At 52.7% G+C, this 22,570-nt stretch overlaps 2 protein-coding genes across 6 annotated transcripts in view; both read right to left on the bottom strand.

Moving 5' to 3' along the window:
- Positions 1 to 13,527, bottom strand: part of UBE2G2 (ubiquitin conjugating enzyme E2 G2) — a 42,196-nt gene extending 28,669 nt beyond the window's left edge. For 2 of the 5 annotated variants that reach the window (XM_049627757.1, XM_049627758.1), the window contains exon 1: positions 8,003 to 8,141. In XM_049627757.1, the coding sequence (XP_049483714.1) occupies positions 8,003 to 8,045 (43 nt within the window). In that variant the 5' untranslated portion in view covers positions 8,046 to 8,141. The other 3 variants (XM_049627762.1, XM_049627761.1, XM_049627759.1) reach the window with 3 other exon arrangements.
- SUMO3 (small ubiquitin like modifier 3) lies at positions 10,193 to 22,195 on the bottom strand. Its single transcript, XM_049627766.1, has 4 exons — positions 21,882 to 22,195; positions 17,167 to 17,295; positions 13,487 to 13,558; positions 10,193 to 11,554 (listed from the first exon to the last, which is right to left on the bottom strand). The coding sequence occupies exons 1-4, from the start codon at positions 21,900 to 21,902 to the stop codon at positions 11,477 to 11,479; spliced, it is 300 nt and encodes a 99-aa protein (XP_049483723.1). The 5' UTR covers positions 21,903 to 22,195; the 3' UTR covers positions 10,193 to 11,476.
- Between the last annotated feature and the right edge of the window lie 375 nt (positions 22,196 to 22,570).

Raw genomic sequence — 22,570 nt, 5'->3', positions numbered from 1 at the left:
TGGCGCAGTCGGTTAAGCGTCCGACTTCAGCCAGGTCACGATCTCGCAGTCTGTGAGTTCGAGCCCCGCCTCAGGCTCTGGGCTGATGGCTCGGAGCCTGGAGCCTGCTTCCGATTCTGTGTCTCCCTCTCTCTCTGCCCCTCCCCCGTTCATGCTCTGTCTCTCTCTGTCCCAAAAATAAATAAAAAACGTTGAAAAAAAACGTTGAAAAAAAAAAAATTTAAAAAAAAAAAAGAAGACACAGAGTGCTGAACAGATTAAAATATAGGACCCAACTATACGTTGCCTATAAGAAACTCACTTCAAATTTAAGGACACACACACACACTGAAAGTGAAGGGATTGAAAAAAAGAAAGAAAGAAAAGAAAAAAAAGCTGTTCCACACAAATGGAAACCAAAAGGAATCTGGAGCAGCTATACTCGCATCAGAGAAAATAGACTTAAAACAAAGAGACAAAAGAAAGGCATTACATAACGCTAAAGGAGCCATTCAAACAGTAAGATACACTTGTAAATATTTACACACCCAACACAGGAGCGCCTAAATATGCAAAGCAAATGTTAACAGACCTAAAGGGAGACACAGCAACTCAACAGTAGAGGACATTAATATCCCACTTACATACAAAAATATAAGAAAGCACTGGCCTTAAATGACACATTAGACCAGATGAACCAGAACATTCCATACAAAAGCAGAATACACATTCTTCACAAGTGCAGGTGGAAAGTTCTCCAAGACAAATCACCTGTTAGGACACAAAATAAGTCTTAACAAATGTAAAAGGACTGAAATCATATAAAGCATCTTTTCTGATAACGGTATGAAACTAGAAATTACTTACGTGAAGAAAACTGGAATATTCACAAATACGTGGAGGTTAAACAACATGCTACTGAATAACCAATAAGTCAAAGAAGAAATCAAGAGAAATAAAAAAATACCTTATGATCCCCCCCAAAAAAAGGAAATGTAACGTACCAAAATTTATAGATGCAGCAAAAGCAGTTCTAAGAGAGAAGTTCATAGTGATAAATGCCTCTGCCAAGAAGCAGGAAAAATCTCAACTAAACCTTATTTTACAACTCAAGAAACTAGAAAAAAGAAAAAACAAAGCCCAGAGTCAGTAGAAGGAAAGAAATAACAAACATTAGAGCAGAAATAGATGAAACAGACTAAAAAGACAATAGAAGTGATCAATGAAGCGAAGAGCTGTTCTTTGAAAAGATAATGGTGATAAACCTTTAGCCAGACTCGCCAAGACAGAGACAAGACTCGAGAAGAGAAACATCAGAAATGATGGGGTGCCTGGACGGCTCAGTCAGTTACGTGTCCAACTCTTTGCACCCGCTCAGGTCTCGATCTCAGGGCCATGAGTTCAAGCCCTGCACTGGGCTCCATGCCTAGCATGGAGCACACTTAAAAAAAAAAGGAAAGAAAGAAAGAAATGACAAAAGAGATGTTACGACTGACACCACAGAAACACAAAGGACCATAAGAAACTACTATGGACCATCGTATGCCAACAAATTGGACAATCTAGAAGAAATGGATACACAAACACATAACCTACCAAGAGTGAATCATGATGAAATAGAAAATCTGAACTGATTACTAGTAAGGAGATTGAATCAATAATCAGAAACCTCCCAAGAAACAAAAGTCCAAGACCAGATGGCTTCACTGGTGAATTCTACCAAATGTTCAAAACAGAATTAACTAATACCAGTTCTTTTCAAACTCTTCCAAAAAAAGAGAGAGAAAAGAAAGGAAAGGAAAAGAAGAAAGAAAGAAAACGGGAGGGGAGGAAGGGAACATTTTATGAAACTAGGATCACCACAATACCAAAACCACAAGATTGCCACAAGAAAGTCACAGGCCAATATCCCTGGTAAACACAGATGTGAAAATCCTCAGCAAAATATTAGCAACTGAATTTAACAATATATTAAATGGATCATACACCATGATCAAGTGGGATTTATTCCAGGAATTCAAGAACAGTTCAGTATCTGCAAATCAATGTAATCCACCACATTAACAAAATGAAGGATGAAAACCGTATGATCATCTCAATCGATGCAGAAAGGCATTTGACAAAATTCAGTGTCCACGTATGATAAAAACTCTCCACAGAGTAAGTACAGACAGAACATACTTCAACATAATAAAGGCCATAGATGAAAATCCAACAGCCAACACCATACTCGATAGTGAAACGCTGAAAGGCTTTCCTCTAAGACCAGGAACAAGACAAGAAAACCCATCCTCACCACTGTTATTCCACATTGTATTTGAAACCCTTGTCCGAGCACTTAGGCAAAAAAAAAAAAAAAAAAAAGAAAGAAAGAAAAAGTATCCGAATTGGAAAGAAAAGAAGCAAAACTGTCACTATCTGAGGCCGACAAGATATTATACATTAAAAAACCCTAAAGACGGCATCAGAAAATCGTTAAAATAAATTCAATAAAGTTGAGTGGTACAAAACCAATACGTAAAAATCTGGTGCATCTCTAAAATTTTTTTTTTAACGTTTATTTATTTTTGAGAAGAGAGAGACAGAGCATGAGTGGGGGAGGAGAGAGAAAGAGGGAGACACAGAATCTGAAACGGGTTCCAGGCTCCGAGTTGTCAGCACAGAGCCCGACGCGGGGCTCGAACTCACAGACCGCGAGATCATGACCTGAGCCGAAGTCTGATGCTTAACTGAGTGAGCCACCCAGGTGCCCCAAAATCTGTTGCATTTCTTTTTTTTTTTTTTTTTTTAATTTTTTTTTTTCAACGTTTTTTATTTATTTTTGGGACAGAGAGAGACAGAGCATGAACGGGGGAGGGGCAGAGAGAGAGGGAGACACAGAATCGGAAACAGGCTCCAGGCTCCGAGCCATCAGCGCAGAGCCTGACGCGGGGCTCGAACTCACGGACCGCGAGATCGTGACCTGGTTGAAGTCGGACGCTTAACCGACTGCGCCACCCAGGCGCCCCTCTGTTGCATTTCTATACACTGATAGTGAACTATCAGAAAGAGAAAGTAAAAAAAAAAAAAAAAAAAAAAATCCCTTTTATAATTGCATTAAAAAGATAGAACACCCAGGAATATATTTAACCAAGGAGTGTGACTGACCTGTTTGTTGAAAATGACAAGACATTAATGAAAGACTGAAGACACAAATGGAAAGATACTTCATGCTCATGGAATGGAAGAATTAATACTATTAAAAAGTCCATACGGGGCGCCTGGGTGGCGCAGTCGGTTAAGCGTCCGACTTCAACCAGGTCACGATCTCGCGGTCCGTGAGTTCGAGCCCCGCATCAGGCTCTGGGCTGACGGCTCGGAGCCTGGAGCCTGTTTCCGATTCTGTGTCTCCCTCTCTCTCTGCCCCTCCCCCGTTCATGCTCTGTCTCTCTCTGTCCCAAAAATAAAAAAAATAAAAAAATAAAAAAAAAAAAGTCCATACTACACAAAGCAATATATAGATTCAATACAATCCGTATCAAAATTCCAATGACATTTTTCAAAAAATAGAACACCCCAAAAATTTGCATGGAACCATTAAATACCCAGGGTAGCCAAATGTGAGAAAGAACAAAGCTGGAGAATCAGGCTCATTGATTTCAAACTATAATACAATGCCGTAGTAGTTAAAACAGTGTAGAAATGGCATAGAAACAGACACATGGATTACAGAAACAAAACAGCCCAGAAATAAACCCACACATATATGGTCAAATCAACTTACAACAAAGCAGCTGATATGCAATGGGGCAAACACAGGTAGGTACATTGGTTCTTTTTAGACATAATGCTATTGCACATTTAACGGATTACAGTACAGTGTAAACATACTTTTATATATGTACTGGAAAACCGAAAAAAATCGGTTATATACGGTAAGAAAATATATATATATCAAAATATATGTATTATACATACCTAAAATATATACACGTTAAAAAAAATAAGCTCATAGATACAAAGAACAGGCTGATGGTTGCCAGAGGCAAGGCAGTGGGAGGGTGGGAGAAATGAGTGAACTGTGATGGTTTGTTTGTTTTTTAGTGTAAATAAACTTAAGGTAAAAACTGAATTTGAAAAACAAGGACAGAAAATGGCAGAATTAAGATGTTTTAAAATAAAAACTACAATGAGACACCATACCACTCTAGAACAGCTAAATATGTAAAAACCCAGCATACGAAGTGTGGACAGGGGAGCAGAATCAGTGGAACTCCTTAATACGCTGCTGGCAGAAACGTAAAGTGGTACAACCAGTCAGAAAAATTGCTTGGTTGCTCCTTTAAAAGTTAAACACAGGGGTGCCTGGGTGGCTCAGTCCGTTGAGCGTCCGACTTCAGTTCAGGTCATGATCTCACAGTCCATGAGTTCGAGCCCTGCATCAGGCTCTGTGCTGACAGCTCAGAGCCTGGAGCCTGCCTCGGATTCTGTGTGTCTGTCTGTCTGTCTGTCTGTCTCTCTCTCTGTCTCAGAAATAAACAAATATTTAAAAAAATAAAAATAAAAAAATTAAACACAGAGGCGCCTGGGTGGCTCAGTCGGTTAAGCGTCCAGCTCTCAATTTCAGCTCACCTTGTGGTGTCACAGTTCCTGAGATGGAGGGGTCTGTGCTGTAGAGCCTGCTTGAGATCCTCTCTCTCCCTGCCTCTTCCCTAGTTTGTGCTCTCTCTCAAAACAAATACACTTAAAAAAAAAAAAAAGTGAGTCATCAAGGGTGAATTTAAGGTTTGAGCCCCAAAACTTGGAAGAACACGACTGCCACCAAGGGAGGCACGGGGACTGTAGGAGCAGCAATGGTGCAGGAGGAGCCAGAGATCAGTTTTACACGAGCAAGTTTGAGGTTCTTATTCAACACTGAACTAGGCTGAATAATGTCCCCCAGAATCTCCAGATGTGACTCTGTTTGGAAATGGGGGCTTTGCAGATGGACTGCAGTTAAAACGGGTCACATGGGATAGGGGTGGGTCCTAAAGCTATGACGGGCACCTCCAGAAGAGGGAAGACAGGCAGAGATGTGAGTTCCGCTGCCACAAGCCAAGGAGCAGCAAAAATTGCCGGCAACTACCGGAAGCTCCAGGAGGCCAAGAGGGACTCCTCCCTAGAGCTTGCAGAGCGTGGCCCGGCCAACACTGAGTCGGGACGCCAGGCCTCCACAACAGCGACAGAGCAGACTTCTGTTGTTAGCCACTTAGCCTTCTTGAGGAAACCCCCAGAACCCAATACCTGTCTGTTTTTGAACCTTCTCGGGAAGGCTGGGTGATGGGTGACGACAGAACGTCAAGCAAAGACACCCGTTTAAAATATCTGGGTTCTTTTTCTGGTTCTCCTTTTTCCCGGCCGTAAGGAGCTAGGCCAATCGTTTCGCCTCTGTTACTCAATTGCCTACACAATTTGGAAAACCAGGGGCTGTACAGAATCATATCCAAGGTTCCGCCCCTCGAAATTTCTGCAGGCCTGTGACTATTCCCAAATACGATAAAGTATGCCTGAACCCTGTCCCAATCCACTGAAACCCCATTTCACAGAAAGGTCGTTCCTGCAAAGTCCACCTTTACAATGAATGAGTCACCTTACGGTGTGGTAAGACAAACCGGATGCTAATTCACACAAGATGAGAGTCACCAAATGGAATTTACGATGATTCTAAGATACAGCAACCACAGAACCCCCTCAGTAACATACTGCATTCATCTTCTATCGCTGATGGGACAAATCACCACAAACCCAACGGCTTAAAACGACACCCACCGATGACCTCACGGTTTCCGTGTGTCAGAAGGGGCAGGTGGTTCTACTCTCACAGGGCAGCGGTCAAGGCAGGGCACTGCCTAGATCCACTCAGGTTGGCGGCAGAATCCAGTTCCCTGCAGCCGTGGGACGGAGGCTCCCGGTCCTCACCGCTGTCGGCCAGCGACGGGTCTCACGCTCTCGGGCCACCCACGCCCCTCTGTTCCTGGCCTCTCCAGAGCCAGCCACGGCAGGTGGAGTCCTCCTCGTGCTCTGCACGTCTCAGACGCCCCCTCCTGCCTCTCCTCTCCCGCCTCTTCTGTTCCGGGGCCTCGTGTGGTTAACGGGTTGTACCCCAGTAACCCAGGATGATCTCCCTACCCGCACGACGGCTGTTTAGTAACCTGTGACACCTGCGGGGGGGCCTTCACAGCAGCGCCCAGATTAGCGTCCGACAGGATCACCAGGGGGGCAAGCTCAGGAGACCTCCTCAGGGCTCTGCCTTCCCACGGACTCCGAGAAGTCACATTAACACATAAAAATGCATACGATACCCTTCTGTGATACGGCTTTGGAAGTCAGGTGTTATTTGTGTTTTATTACTGCAAAATGACAACATGGTTGAAATAACGGATGAAGTTTCTGCAAGTACAGTAAAGGGAAGAGTAACCTTGGCTACCGCCAATATCCTTAGGAAATACAAGTTCAACAATGCAGAGACTGGACTGAAGCAGCAGCCTGAACTTAATTCCCCTTGCAGGCTTAACAGATTCCTTCCCTAAAGACACAAGAAAATAACCTTTTCCCGAAGTCTAGAAACAGGGCTAAACAGCCTAAGACAGACACCGAAGCACGGACGGGGAAGGCAGGAATGACAGGTGTTCCCACACATATGACCCCCGGCCAGGTCTCCCGTGAGGACACAGGCAACGGTGCCCCGCTCCCACCCAACCCTCCGTTCATACTCTGCCCCCAAGTCTCTCAAAGACACTCCCACTGTAGGGGACACTGGCAGCGAGCAGTGTTTAAACATTTCTTTAATGAGCCCACACGTGAATCACCCTGGTGTGCTCCCGCCGAACGCGGACCCTCCACGTGCAGGGCCACCAACCCGGTTACGGGACTGAGCTCCGTGCATTTTTACCAATTATTTTTATTACAGTCATTATTCTGGCCTACTTTCAACTTTCTTCTAAAGTACTCTCAATGTCACCCTAACAACACCAGCTACCAAAATCAGAGTTATCTATCAAGTATCCTGAAAAGCATTAACCTTCCCAGAGGACCAAAGTGCAGAGGTCAAGGCCTGGGCCGGAGAGCTAACAAGCAGCAGCTGAACCGGGACTGCGGCTGCAGAGACCCTCTCTTACCCACACGCGGGCGACCACCCCGTCTCCACCAGCAGCTCACGACACCTGCCACACATCCGTTTCACCCATGACCTCTCCTGGCAACTCTCCCAACGGGGCTGTCAAAAGGCAGAACACGGAATGTTCTTCGTCTTTCGTTTCTCCCTTTACTTTCCCCAAACATTAAAACCTTTCCCTGGCGAGGAAAGCACAAAGGAGGCTCTCTGGGCACCACCTAGGAAGCGTGACAGGTGGCACTACTCAAAAACTGTTCCGTTATTAAAGAGAAAGCCAAATCTGACCTTTCACCCCAAATGCATCACAATGCGCTTTTTCTCCATACGCTTTTGGTTTCAGCTTCTCAGTAGGCAATTCCGGTTTTCCTGCAAGGCTGGAATGAGGGAGTCCTCTAAATTACTAAAGGAGCCAAAGACAAAAACAAAGGCTGCGTGGAACTGTTTACGCATTGCTAAACTCGTGGAGTAGTGATGCCGACTGTCCTTTTCCAAGGGTTCCCTTTACGAGTTCGTGTATGAAGTCAAGAGCAGGCAGTGGGCGCAGCGGAGGAAGGGGACCGCAGACTGTTAGGGCTCACGGTTTCCCAGGACCAAACTCCCGTCCCCGCGCCTACGCGGGAACAAGCGGGCATGACTCAGTGCTTTCGGCGTCCACGGCTCCCACATCTCCACCAACGCAGGCCGCCACACACGGCCGTGTGCGCCCTGGGCCTCCCCGAGCAGGGACTCTACCGCCGGGTGGGAGCCCGGGGACTGGAGGAGGGGGGCGCAGGGCCCGGGGTCGGCAGAGGGGGGGCGCGAGCTCGAGGGACGCGCGGGACACGGGGCGGACGGACGGGGCGGGGGGGGAGGAGCGGGTCCCCAGACTGGAGGCGCGGACCCCGCACTCACGTTTGTACTCGGCCATCAGCCTCTTGAGCGCCGTCCCCGCCATCGTCCTGGCAACAGCTATGCTGCGCGACCTCCCCTCCCAAACGCCGGCCTCTCCCGCCCACCGCAGGGCTGCTTCCGGGTCGACGCCGGGACCCGGAAACCCTTCCGGGACGCGGCGTGCGCGTGCGCGGTGGCGCCGTCGCCACGGGGAGCGGCGCAGGCGCGGCGGCCGGGACGGCCTGATCGCGGGGTTCCGAGGTTCCTACCCAACGCCAGGGCCTCGGCCCCTCTGTGGGTTAACGTCGCTCCCGGGGATCCAGATTCCTGGAGGGCCTGGGTCTTCCGGGAGATCCCGGAGCCGCGGGCGCCCAGAGCGGGTTACATCCTACCGGTGGTGTCCCAGGAAGGTCTGATTAAAGGATCGGGACCAGGGATGGAGATGGAGAACTGGAATGAGGGACGGGTAGACGGAGGACGGCGGCCTGGGGGACTTGACGAGGGACAGCACGGGGACAGGACGTTCATGAAGACGGAGGGTGGCGCCTGGGGGACTTGACGGGGACAGCACGGGGACAGGACGTCCATGGAGACGGAGGGTGGCGCCTGGGGGACAGGACGGGGACAAAGTATGGAGACGGAGGGTAGCAGCCTCCATCCTGCCTCCATCACTCGGTGGGAACCGAGGGCAGGTAGACTGATGCCTGAGCAGATTTCATTCCAGGTGTATATTCTTTAAAGAGAACGGAGATAAAAATTGAAGATCCTACCCATCCGTTAAAGTACACATTGTGGGGGGGCGCCGGGGTGGCTCAGTTAAGAGTGGGACTGGAGTTCGGCTCAGATCACGATCTCATGGTTCATGAGTTCAAACTCCACCTCGGCACCAGAATCTGCACTGACAGCGCAGGTCCTGCTTAGGATACTCTGCTCCTCCCCTGCTGGCACTCTCCCTCTCTCTCAAAATAAACTTTAAAAAAATTACATCTGTGGCACAGGACCATTTCAGAGTGACTTTCAGGCCCAATGCAGTGAAAGCAAGAAGATCCACAAAGAAGGCATTTGATGCCCCCCTGACTTCCTTCAGACAGGCCTTAGGTTGGAAGAAGACTGGTGCCAGGGTGGTTTTCTTCTGCATCAGCGTGGCCCCACAGGAACCCCTCCACGAAGAGAGGAGCTCCAGGAAGGCCAAAGAGGGAAAAGTAGCAACTCCTCCTCTACCCACCTGCCCATGTGCCAACCAGCGTGGCCCTGAGGCAGCGGCGCCCTAGCTGGGATTGGCTAGGAGTGGCTTTCTCCAGCCACCCCTTCCAGCTCCTTGCTTCTCAGGCTTCTGCACGATTGTGTAACATGGGGATAAACAGCCCTTTTTTTCATGTTATGGTGGTTCTATTCCCAGATGACCCACTGTGATTTGTTTCTTAGAATGTTTTCTTAGAACCCCACTGGCTGGCTTCAGAGAAAGTAAACACATTTACTCCTTTATGGCTCTCCCATGCAAAGACATGTACACCTTTTAAAAAACAAGTTTTCATCTCCACATTTACATCCTACCTATTATTCTATAGAACTTGCCATATAATGCCCTATATAATCTATTAGCATAATATAAAATTGATTTATTGTTATTAATCTGTCTCCTGTAAATAGAGAGTTTACATGTTCCACGAGGACAAGGAGTTTCTGTCTGATTTGTTCATGGATGCAGCTTTGGTACCTGGGCATGGCAGTATTTACTGAATTGAATGAAATTAAACAATGCAAACAAACCTCCCAAGTACGCCTATTTTAGAGTAAGGGTATACAAAGTATCGTAAGTAAGTAGGCTGTTCACTGCACAAAGGAAAGTAGCCTTGTATTCAAACACCAAAAACTTGAGAAGCCCAGACCAACGTCCATATTCATCTGCCCCCAAAATCTGCCCTGTCTTTACACACGACACCCCAGAGAGGAAAAGTGCCATGCCGCTGGTTCAGCTGCTGACTGGCAGAGCTCATGAGGAATGAGGGGGTGCCCCCCTCGGCAGGAGAATGCCGGGACTGGCGTGGGTTTAGCTGCAAGGATGCAGACGGCAGCCATCAGGTGAATACTTACTTTTCGATAACCGGCCTTCAAGTGTATGTGCCTCGCTGCACGGTCCGTACAGATACGGAATTGTGACATAGGCCCCAATGGCCAAATGCAGTATTTAAGACAAGCCAAGAGACAGAATACCAAACTATATTTACTGTTTACAGTAGCAAAGGACAACAAATAATGTACAAATTGGGGAATAAACACAACAGAGCCAGCAGACGTCCCACCCATGCCCAAACAGCAAAACACAAAGGAAATGCGAACATCTTCAGCAAGATTTCAGGCAAGCAAGAGAGGACGGTCATGGTCACACTCCGGGACTAGAACAAGGCAGCAGTGGGTCCATACAGAACGACAGGAAGAAATCTATCAGGGCTTAATTGGTACAGATCCCAAAACATCTCACAGAACTGCAATCACGTACTAAAGCGTAAACCCCGTAGCTGTTTGCAAAGCAGCACAGCCCAAGTCCAGGAGGGCAACGCGGGGTCACCTTTCCGTGGGCTTCACTGGTAACACACTTGGAAGCAGGTCTTTTACACAAAAACGTTAAGTGCAATACTGAATCTTGCTTTTTAATATATAGACCATAATTATTCGTCCGAAGCAAATGCGAGGAGAAATCTGAGGCCACGGCACTATTACCAAGTGAGAAATGTGGGGGTTCCTTTCGTCTCTATTCAGGGGAAAAGGGTTTTTGCTGCATTGACCTTTGCCCGTGCCGTGGCACCGGGCACCAGGCAGTGGGTGGCGATGGCTCCTGGACCCCAGACCCCGACCACAGGGCCACTCGAGGAGCGGGGCACCCAGCGCCATGTTACTGAAGGACCTGGTTATCCTTCATTTTACCTTTTAAAAACACATTCCAGTATTTTCCCTTCAACTTTACCATATTCTAAAATGCAACACTTAGCATTTTAAAAACCTGTCCTATACAAAATAGTGACACTTTGTCTCCATCGCCAAATTGCCCCCAAAACCTGTCCAATGGAAGCATCCCCACTGTGGTGCTGGGAGTTCTCAGCTGGAATATGCGGGGGCGGGGGGGGGAGGGTGGCGCTCAATACCTGGGGTAAGATCCCCATCTAGACGAAAACTGAACCTGCAGACCACAGTTTGGGCCAATGTTCTGGGGCGGCGGGGGGAGGGGGGACGAAAATGAAAGCAAAAACAAACCAAAAGAAACCTCGCAACTCATCTTACGCAAAGACAAGTGTGACTGGCCGGGTGTCAGCGGTGGCCCCCTGCAGACAGAGTTCTGAATTGCCCTCGCAAAATGTCAGAGAGGAAAGTAATTTTGGTGACTGTCCTCGGGTCTCTGCAGACTCCTTTGTGACTGGCATGGCCACTTGTTCACTATTCAACAGCAGACGCAAGGCCGAAGACACGGTGGGGACGGTCCTTGTAGAGGCGGCGCCCTTAGCGACAGCGGCTGTCCCGCGAGCCTCCCGTCTGCTGCTGGAACACGTCGATGGTGTCCTCGTCCTCCATCTCCAGCTGGCGGGGGCCGGCGTGACGGGCACGGGGAGAGAGCGACAGCGGTTACTTTCCTCACTGTCACAGAACGGACCCGTCTTCCTCACCCTGGAGGACGCCGTCCCCAAACCCGTCCTCGTGTGTCCCGTGCAGGGAAAAGATGCTGGTTTTGGATCTCCAAGAAGCCCTGTCCACCCCCAAGCCTCCCCTGACGGAACTTACAAAAGAACGCGCAAAGCTAAGGACGCTGGTGGAAAAAGTAAGACTCTGGGGCGCCTGGCTGGCTCAGTCCGTACAGCAGGAGACTCGATCTCAGCTGTAAGTTCGAGCCCCATGTTGGGTGCCCAGGTTACTTAAAAAAATAAATAGTACCTTTGAAAGAAAGAAAAACTGCGTCTCATTTAAACATAAACAAGTGTCTAAAATTTTTCCTGAGGGGCGCCTGGGCAGCTCAGTCAGGCGAACGTCCGACTCTTGGTTTCAGCTCAGGTCGTGATCCCGGGGTCACGGGACCGAGCCCCGTGTCAGGCTCCGTGCCAAGAGCGTGGAGCCTGCTTAAGATTCTCTCTCCCCTCTCTGACAAAAAATGAAATAAATACAACTTTTACTGAACATGACGCAAAATCGTTTTCCAATCAGACGCCTCTAACGAGCGGTGCGGAGTCCTGGGGACCAGCAGGACCACATACCTCATGACAGGCGCAGCGGGGTCATGCCCGTGAGCTCCAAAGCAGGCTGAATCTAAACCGCACAAGCGGGAGCACCGCTGGCTGCCCCACTCTGGCCCTTCCCTCTCCCCCCTAGACCAGGGCAGGGAAGCCGCAAACGTTTCCCGCCTGCTGCTGCTTTCCCCCACAGAGGGCACACGACCACCTCGCCTCGTCCGCCCTTCTCTGAACACAAGGAAGCTTCTGCCAATTGAAACAGGCTGTTTGGCTGGAAGCGGTAAGGTTTCCCAGAAACACAGAGAAGGCGCGCTGGGGCCGGCGGGGGGCGCCTCCGGACCGACCCCGGTGCCAGCCGCGTGGCACCCGGGGGCGGGCAGAGGCACAGCCTCTGGCTGCGCGGTCCCCACATGCGAACCAGTCCCACGATTCCCACGACTCCGCAAAGGGGAGAAAACGGGCACCCTCGCCACTTTGCAGACGCAGAAGGTGGGGACTCCGCGAGGGTCAGTGGCTCTCGAGCACAAGGCCGTCCTGCTGACCTCAAGGCCGAAGCCCTCCTCACCGCAGCGTGATGCATGGTGACGGGACAGGGGTGTGGGGGCTACGCGGAGGAGAAACCGCGTGGCTGATAACGACGGCTGTGCCCGTCCTTGGCACCCATGCCCCGCGTGCATAAATACGGAAAGGGCACGAGAATCAGGACAGTAACTGAGCTGCAAGTTCGGCGTCCAGACGGGGGGTGGGTGGAAACTACGTCCGGGAGAGGTGCCAGGTGGGTCTGCGTGACCCTCGTCCATGACCCGGACGCAGCCGCTCAGCACCCGGTCCTCCTGCCCCATCCCCCGGTGTGGAGGATGCTATGTGACCAAGTGCACGTTTCTCATTTCAAAAACTTCAGAACATTCAGAATTTAAAAATGAAATAACCTAGGGGCGCCTGGGTGGCTCAGTTAAGCATCCGACTTCAGCTCAGGTCATGATCTCACAGTTTGTAGGTTCGAGCCCCAGGTAGGGCTCTGTGCTGACAGCTCGGAGCCTGGAGCCTGCTTCGGATTCTGTGTCTCCCTCTCTCTGCCCCTCCCCCACTCACGCTCGGTCTCTCTCTCGCTCTCTCTCAGAAATGTACGTGACCAAGAAAAGTTAAATAATCTAATAACTAAAACCATTAAGAAATGAAGAGTATTCTGCATGAGCACCCATCAGCAGCTTTCAAGCCCTTCCCAACAGGAGCGGGTCGAGCGCGGCGGGAAGGAGCCAGAAAGCGCACACACACGGAGCTTTCGTACCTGCGCAGGGGTGTCTGTTTCATTAATCGGCTGCCCGTCAAACCTGAATCTAATCTGTCTCATTGACAAGCCCTGAAAAGGAAAACCAATTATCATTAGATATTTCCAGATAACACATTAATTCCAAAAAATAAGACATTTATCTCAAAACACCTGAATTCTGAACATAGAGGTTTTTGGTCCACTTGATTATAAAAGCTTGCCAGTGGGCCTACAATCTCTTTCACGTGATGCCCCAGCAGGGATAATTCCAGAAACCACTGCTCTGACACTCTCCAGCTGCTGCGAGTGCCCGGCCCCACCCACCCCCTCATTTCCCTCGAGGAGCCAGCACAATCCTACACTGTTGGAGAGGGGCGCCTTGAAAACTTTCTGAGAGGGGCGCCTGGGGGGGCTCTGTCAGCTAAGCCTCCGACTTCGGCTCACGTCATGATCTCGAAGCTCGTGGGTTCAAGCCCTGCATCGGGCTCTGTGCTCACAGCTCGGAGCCTGGAGCCTGCTTCGGATTCTGTCTCCCTCTCTCTCTGCCCCTCCCCCACTCATGCTCTCTGTCTCTCAAAAACGAATAAACGTTTAAAAAAAAATGTTTTTTTAAACTCCTCCAAGAGAAGCCGTCAGGTAAGGACGAGGCCTGTGGTCAAGGGCCGCGTGCAGATGGGAAGCAGTCCTGACCCCCGGGCCCGGAGGGGCTGCAGCAGAGCGTTTCTGTCCAGGGAGCAGCACAGGCAGACTTTCTTCGTCCCCAGGGCACGGCGAACATGGTTGAGGAGAAAAAGCACCTCCTCTTAAAAAGCAATTCTGACTTCGCTTGAACACAACAGGCAGCATGAAAACATGCATCTCTGCTCCCCCTGAACCTCCTGGGAAGACATAAAACAACGAAGGACAAAGAAAACAGGAGAGGAGACGGGCCAGCAGGCAGACGACATGGCTGCTGGCTGGGGGCTGCGGGGCTGTGGACACCAGACCCCAAGGTCAGGGTGGCGGTGGGGGCAAGACAGGGAGCCCCCCGAGGCCTAGGGACCTGCACACGGGCACCCGGAGGCAGAGATGTAGCACGCAGCTGATTTTGGATGACTGCCTCAAAGTTCCTATTGGACCCCCATATCGGGGCCCCCCAAGCCCCAAGCAGCTGGCACCTCCCAAGGGCAAAAGGTCTACTTCCTGGAGAGGTCAACGCTGAGCCCTGGACTCAGGATACGAGGGACGAGTGACGGCAGCCCCGTTTCGCCCATCCGGCTGCACCCCCAGGGCACAGGCAGGAGCCCGGGGGGGCCCCTTCTGGGAGATCTGCTGCCTCACAGGTTGCGACGCCTGGGAGCCCCCCCACAAAACCACCAATCCTGGCAGGTCACCCCATGGTGGCGAGTGGGTCAGCAGCTGTCTGGGCTGCATTCTTAAACATGAGCAGTTCACCAGGACTTGGGAGGCCGTGTGAAGACAGGCTCAGGCACGTGAGACATGCAGCCAGCAAGGAAGGAAAGCACCAGACCCAGGGGAAGGGAGGGGCCAGCGGTCACACACACTAGAAATCCTCCGGGAGGCAGAAAACGAGCGTTACTGACTATTGGGGAAAGAAACCCTCAGAGAACAGGGAGGAATGAAGACCATTTGGAAATTAGACGTCATGACAGAAGCAGGTCTGTCCGCATAAGGTGGGAACAGAAAGTCGAGAGGAGCTTCCAGAAAAAAAACCGTCAGGAACGCTAAAGCCCGGTCAGTGCCAGGTGGGCAGCGATGATCTCGAGGGACAGCTCCAGAAGAGGTGACTCCAACATGCGTGGGCGTTCCGAACACGGGGGACAGGACGGGAAAGGCCAGTCACGGAAGAACCAACGTAAGTCGTGTTTCCTGAACTGAAAAGTTTCTATGTGGAAAGTACCGGAGGGGCGCCTGGCTGGCTCAGTCGGTGGTGCAGTGGAGCATGTGACCCCTGATCTCAGGGTCGTGAGTTCAAGCCCCACATTGGGTGTAGAAATTACTTTAGACAAAAGAAAGTAGAAAGTACCGAGAAAGTGAAGGGGACGATCGTGCTCTCAAAGCACATGAGGGCGAGGTGTCCAGACAGGAGAAGGAGGTCCCAAAAGCTCTCAGAGAAAAGCAAAGTGCATTCAAAGGACAGAGGATCAGAATGTCCCCGAACTCGCCCCACCAACATTAGAAGAACGCAAGGTGATAACTCCAAAAAAAGAAAATGACTTTTCTAGCAATTCAACCTAGAAATCTACGTGCAGCCAAATAGTGAAGTGTGAAGGTTCATGAAAAGCAAATCACTTTCAGAACAGAGTCTCAAAGACGCTGCCCTTGATAACCCTTCGAGTAAGATGCTGGGAGACGGGATGAAGATTCATCCAGAAGACACACAAGAAGCCTCCAGATGGATTCCAGGGTGGCTCCACGATGACAGCTGTGCCACCGGTGTGGCCCGGGCAGGAAGGGGCAGGAGGGCGGCCGGACGCCAAAGATATGCCCGCAGTGCCCAAGGCCAGGTCCTGTGGAGGTACGGTACTTGTGGAGACCGTGGCTGACACGTTACTGACGGACACCCAGAAAATCACACACAACCACCACCTGACCAACAGAAACCCGACATGGACAGGAGCCGGGCCCCGGGGCAGCACCCGGCACATTCCAGGGCAATCTACTGGAAGGACAGGGGCAGGGACGTGAACAGACAGCAGGGTCAGAGAGCTATGACTTTCCACCCTTCTTGGGGGAAAATAATCTCTACGGCCAAAAACATGAAGAAACAGAAACAGAAACCTATTTACCAAGAAAGAGCGAAAGAAACAGTTGAAGGGGCTGGGAGTGACCGCCTCCGAGGAGCAAGTCTGAAAAGAAGGGAGAAAAAGAGGACGGCACATAGGATTTTTATAGTGTTTTTTAGAACAAGCCCAAGGCATCATCAGAGCCAAGACGGGAACCAACTAACCACCAGCATTTGCAAAGCATTCGGACAAGGCCGCCTCCCACCAAAGGGAGCAGAGGCCGGGCGGGCCACGCGCCACGGCGATGCCACAGCGATGCCGCCACGTAGGTCCTCGGGTGGCGCAGAGCCCCGGGGCGAAGGGAGCCCCCGAGCGAGAACAAGGACACGGGACACGGCGGCGGGAAGCACAAGCGTTGTGTGAGCCCCAAGTCTGTAGAGACGCTGCTGACCCGGAGGACAGCTACAGCGGCCGGCCCGCCACCACGCGGGGGGTGCCGGCCAATCGCTCCGCTGTGCCCACGGCTGAGCAAAGGGAGGGAATCAAGCACTTTCTGCAAACTGCAGTGAGGAGGGCAGCGTGCGCACACACGTGTTCTGGCTGCCGCAGAGCCGCACGCGCGCTCACTGCTCTGCAGCTGAACGTGACCCTGGCTGCATCAGGAGGACCCGCCAGACTCCGGAGGAAGGGCAGGCGGTGTGACAGGTGCGCACGAGGAAGAGCTGATGGCGGTGACCAACAGGGGCACCGGATAACTGCCTGCCCCCGAGGAAGACCACGCGCACGCACACACGCAGGGCACGCGCACACACAAACCCATGCACACACATGACACACACATGCGATGCACACGCTGCACACACCCCCGCGCACACAGGACATGCACACGCACTGCACACACCCGCACGCACACACAAGACACACGCACTGCACACGCCCGCACGGCCTGGCCCTCGGCAGGGCTGCACGCACCTGCCTCTCGCAGTACGCCTTCATCAGCTTGCTCAGCGGCGTGTGTCTCTTGATTTTGAACTGGACGACGGAGCCATCCTGCCCGGCCACTTTCAGGTTGATGTGGTCGTTCTCAGTCTTCACCCCCTCCTGCAAAGACACGCAAAACCGGGTCTCAGGACCACATCTCCAAATAGCTGCCATTTTCACACACGAGTCTGGGGGTAACTGCTGGGGTGTAAGTCTTTAAAACGAACAGAATTCTAGGGGCGCCTGGGTGGCTCGGTCGGTTAATCGTCCGACTTCGGCTCAGGTCACGATCTCGCGGATTGTGAGCTCAAGCCCTGAGTCAGGCTCTGTGCTGACAGCTCGGAGCCTGGAGCCTGCTTCAGATGTCTCCCCCTGTAACTCTGCCCCTCCCCTGCTCACGCTCAGTCTCTCAAAAATAAATAAATGTTAAAAAAAGTTTTTTAATAAATAAATGAAACTGAACTCTTAAAGTTCTCCTGCGATCTAGAGTCACTCCTATGACTGTTTCATTTTTACACACAATTCACTTTTAACTTGTATTTGTTAAGCATCTGAGAGGAAACAGCACAAATCTAAAAAATTTTCAGATTCTAAATTCAAAGGAAAAAATCTGCTTAATAAATCTAGAAAAAAATTCCATCTTTGTTATAAGATTACTCTTAAACTACACACTCACAGGTTGTACAGACTTATACAGACTGGGAAGACAAGACAACGAAGGTTCACGACGAAGGAGAACCCTGAGCAGCAGGCTCTTGGGGATGCCTGGGTCCCCGAGCCACTGCCCAGAGCCATGGAGGGCGGCCACGGCAGGTGCTGTGGGCACAGGGCCACCTCACTTATCTGGTACTGCCGGGGAAGACAGGAGTCATTTGTTTTGAACAAAATGACGAAGCTGGCCTGAGCCTTTTCAGAGATAAAGTTTAATGTCAACTGTCACACACCCCCGCCTCTCTCTGGCACGTCCTGTGGGGGGATCCGACCCACGAGGGCTGAGGGCAGGGGGCAGGGCTCCTCTGTACTGCCTCTGCCTCCACGGCCTTTCCTATCCCTCCCTCGGTGCCCAGGCACGCGGGTTGCTAGGGACACGGAGGGCTCCGGAAGAGCAGCAGCCCCAGGACACAGGTGGACGCACTGGTGGCCTCCTTCTCCGGAACATGGACTCCGCTGTGGGCAAGCGGGCAGTGCAAGCGGGTGTCCAAGGTGGGAGCTGGGGCGCTCCCGTGAGCATCCCCCTCTCCCCAGAGACGAAGGATGCATTTATTGAGCGCTTTTTTTTTTTTTTTTTTTCAAATAAAGCTTTTATTTTGGAATTTACAGAAAAGGTGCAGAACTGGGCTCCAGCCGCACACCCCCCTCGCCGGCTCCCTCTCACCTCAGCACCCCACACGCCACACCCATCTGGCACCTGAGAAGCCAGCACTGGCGTGCGTCTCTAGGAACGGGACGCCAAGCTTTCCTGGCATTTTCCCAATGTCCCCACTAAGGTCCTTTTCTGTTCTGGGATCCAATCCGGGGTACCGCATTCATACCTGCTTAGAGAGAGAATTTTTTTTTTCAATTTGTCTTGTGTTAGAATACACGGAACATAAAATCTACTGTTTAACCACTTTAGGTTGGGATGAAATACACTCCTGATGTCCTACAACCTTCACCGCATCCATCCCCGGAACCCTTTTCATCCCGTGGAACTGAGGACCCTTGGGTTGCTTCCACATTGTGGCTATTACGAAGGACGCTGCAGTGAACGTGGATGAACAAGGGTGGCTCGGAGTCCCCGCTTTCGGGGTTTGGGGGCCAACGCCCTGAAGTGGGATCGCAGGGGCATGCGGTAGTTCTATTTTTAATTTTTTTAGGGACACCCATAGTGTTTCTCCAGTGACCACCCCATTTTACATTCCCACCATCAGGGCACAAGCGTCCCAACAGCTGCACGGTCTCACCAGCGACGCGTGTTTCTGTTTTCTTATAGCGGCCACCCCGCGGGTGTGAGGCGTATCTCACTGGGGTTTTGATTTGCGTTTCCCCGTTAGCAACACTGAGCATATGTCACGTGCTTTTTGGCCATTTGCGGATCTTCTTTGGGGAAATGTCTATTCAAGAGTTTGGTCCATTTTTGAATAAGGTTCTTTTTTGGTGCTGTTTTTAAGGGTGATCTACATATTCTGGATATTAACCCATTATCAGATGATTTGCAAATATTTTCTCCCACTCTGTGGGGTGCTTCGGACTCTACGGATGGTGTCTCTTGATGCATACAATTTTTAATTTTCAAATAGTGCGATTTGTCTATTTTTTTCTTCTGTTGCTGTGTCTGTGCTGTCACATCCAGGAAGTCGTTGCCAAGTCCAATGTCAGGAAGCTTTTGTCCTAGGTCTTCTCCTGAGAGTTTTGTTTCAGGTCTTACATTTGGGTCCCCGATCTAGTTCAAGTTGTTTTGTGCATGGTGTGAGGTAAGAGTCCAACTTCATTCTTCTGCATGTGGATAGAGAACGCATTTGCTTTTTTAACGAAAAGATATCGACGTGTCAAAACAAACAGACACAGCGTCCAGGACGCAAACAAGCCAGGCGGTGGCTGCAAGTCCAGGTGGAGGAACATGGCAGGAGGGGCTCAGGGAGGGTGCTGGGGGCACCAGCTCCCTCGGGGGCTGTGGGGGCAGGGAAGGTCACAAGCCCCTCTCCCTGCTTAAACCAATGGCCTGTCCCAGACCCCTAGCGAGTTCCTAGTAAACAGGAATGAAAGAAAAGAAACAATGACCTCAAATCACTAAGGTCAACCCTCTGCCTCAACCAGAGAGGGCTGTTTTCCCAACTGACCCACAAGGTTTTATCCCAGCACCGTGATGGCTTGGGATCGTGCCTCCTGCCCTCTCCAGGCTCACAGGGCACAGCCCTGCCTCAGTTCAGAAGTAGTGAAAACAGGGGCACCTGGCGGGCTCAGTCAGCTGAGCATCCGACTCTTGATTTCGGCTCAGGTCACGATCTCATAGTTTATGGGTTTGAGCCCCGTGTCCGGCTCTGTGCTGACAGTGCGGAGCCGGCTTGGGGTCCTCTCTCTCCGTCTCTCTCTGCCCCTCCCCTGCATGCTCTGTCTCAAAATAAATAAGTAAACATCTTTTCTTTAAAGTAGTAGTAAAAACAAGTTCACTCAACTGAACTGGAACATAGAAGGCGACCACCCAACAGTAAAGTTTAAGTACAGCAAAGCCACCGAGTGCCGCACGTATTTACGCGTCAGTCAGAGGAAGCCCCAGAGAACCGTAAAGGCCTTTAGTATTTGCCTCACTGAAGACAATCCGCCCAAGATGGGAAACTGGTATAAAGGCTGAGCTGGTAAAAAGCAAAGGCTCCGACCACATCTGGAACGAGGAGGCTGTGCGGGAGTGTGACCTCTTCTCAAGTCACAGCGAGGACGGTGCGAGCTTCCACCAAGGCCTGACGGGGGCTCCGGGAGGGTCCACCCAACCCCAGCTCTGCCTCCTGTGTGTACGGAGGCTGGGCTCCGGTCTGTGCAGAGGGGGTGCCATCTCCAGTACCAAACAGGCTGACGTCGGAGGCCACCTATATGCAAAGCACTCAGCTCAGCTGATCTTCCACGTGGGCAAAAAAAAATAGACCCCAACAGTGCAGACAAAAAATACACACACACACACAATAAGAGCAGGTAACATAACGTCGGATCTTCCTAAGAACTGACTGCCAACGCACCGAAGTGAGGGGCCAACACCAGGGAGCCCCAAAAGGATGGGGAGCACACCGCAGAGGGCGCGACGGGAAGGGGGGGAGCACACGTCAGAGGGTGTGATGGGGAGGAGGACAGGACAGCGACCCCGACGCGGTAGGTAAGGGGGAGGTGCACAGTAGAGAACGCGACGGGGAGGGCGGAGCGCACACCGGAGGAGGTGATGGAGAGGTGGGCGGGCACACACTCCGAGGACTTCGATGAATAAGGGAGGGCACACACTGGAGGGCGCAGCAGGACGCGGCTGGGGCGGGCTCGCCGCGGGTACCCAGCGTGCGCCCTCTCCGCGCCCTACGAAGACATAAAGGGGATCGTCCAGACCCCGCAGGGCGGAGGCGCGGACCGCGGGGTCCGAAAGGGCAGCAGCCGGGAAAGGTCTCAGCGAGAAAGGTCCTGGGAAAGCACGGCCCCGGAGAGAAAGGGGTAGTGGGGCAAAGGTCAAGGCTAGGGGTAGGTCCCGGATAGGGTCGCGGATGGGAGGAGAGGGAGGGTGAATCCGGAGGTGGCTCAGGGGTCCCGGCGGGGAGGGTCCGGTCAGGGGACGCGCCCCCCGCCGCTGTGTCCAAGGTCCGCCGGAGCGAGGCTCCGAGAACGGCAAGGCGCCCACGAGCCGAGGGGCGGGACCCGGACAGTCAGGGCGGACCCTGGGTGGGGCGAGGAGCGCCTCGGGGCGGGGCCGGGCCGGGGCGGGGCCGGGGCGGAGCCTGGACGGGGCGGAGCAGCAGCAGGGCGGGGCCTGGGCGGGGCGGAGCCGTGTAGGAGGGGGAGGGGAGCGGCGCGGCGTGCGGGGGGAGGGGCAGGAGGCCCAGGGCGCGGGGAAACCCCGCAGACACCTCCTCCCCTTCCCCCTCCATCCCGAGGTGGCGGAGAGTGCCGGGCGCGGACCGGGGCGGGGGGCGGCGGGGACGGCGCGAGCGCGGGGCCGACCCAGGGGCCCCGGCCCCGCGCCCGCCGGCCCTTACCTTGGGCTTTTCCTCGGACATGGCTGCGCGCGGCGGCGGGAGGCGGCGGCGGGGAAGCAGGCAGCGCCGGAGCGGGCGAGTCACGCTCTCGGCCCGCCGCTCTCCCGCCGCAACTGCTCGCGGGGCCGCGCTTTGCCCCCCAAATCCCTGCGTGCCGGTTGGCCGGCGCGGGGGTCACGTGGAGGCGCGCGTGCACGAGGCGCGTGCCCCGAGGCGTCGGGCGCGCGCTCGGCCGGGCCGAGGTTCCTGGTGGTTGGAAGTGCGTCACGGAGCGGCCCCGCGCCATCCGGCCGTTCCGACAGCGGGACAGCACGGGGCACCGAGGGGCCCGGGGGCGCACGGGAAAGGCGGGCGCGCCCAGGATACTGAGGGGCCCTGGGGCGCACAGAAAGGGGAGGGCGAGCACAAGACCGGGGGGGGGGGCGGGGGGGAGGCTCCGGGGGCGCACAGGGAAGGGGGACGCCCAGGACACGCAGGAGCCCCGGGCGCACAGGAAAGGGAGGGGCGAGCACAAGGCACCGAGGGGCTCCGAGGGCACACACGGGAGCGCGGGGGCGCCCAGGGGAACGCCCACAGGCAGGGGTCAGGGACCAGGATGGACACGTTGTCTTGGCGCCTGAGAAGGGCCTTTCCGCCTCCTCGGTGCCCTCGTCCATCGACCTGGTCCTTGGCCTGCTTCTGCTCAGCCG

Source organism: Panthera uncia, chromosome C2 (assembly GCF_023721935.1).
Source record: "Panthera uncia isolate 11264 chromosome C2, Puncia_PCG_1.0, whole genome shotgun sequence".
NCBI lineage: Eukaryota > Metazoa > Chordata > Mammalia > Carnivora > Felidae > Panthera > Panthera uncia.
The sequence above is the reverse complement of the archived record's forward strand: the minus strand, read 5'-3'. Positions and strand labels throughout refer to the sequence as shown.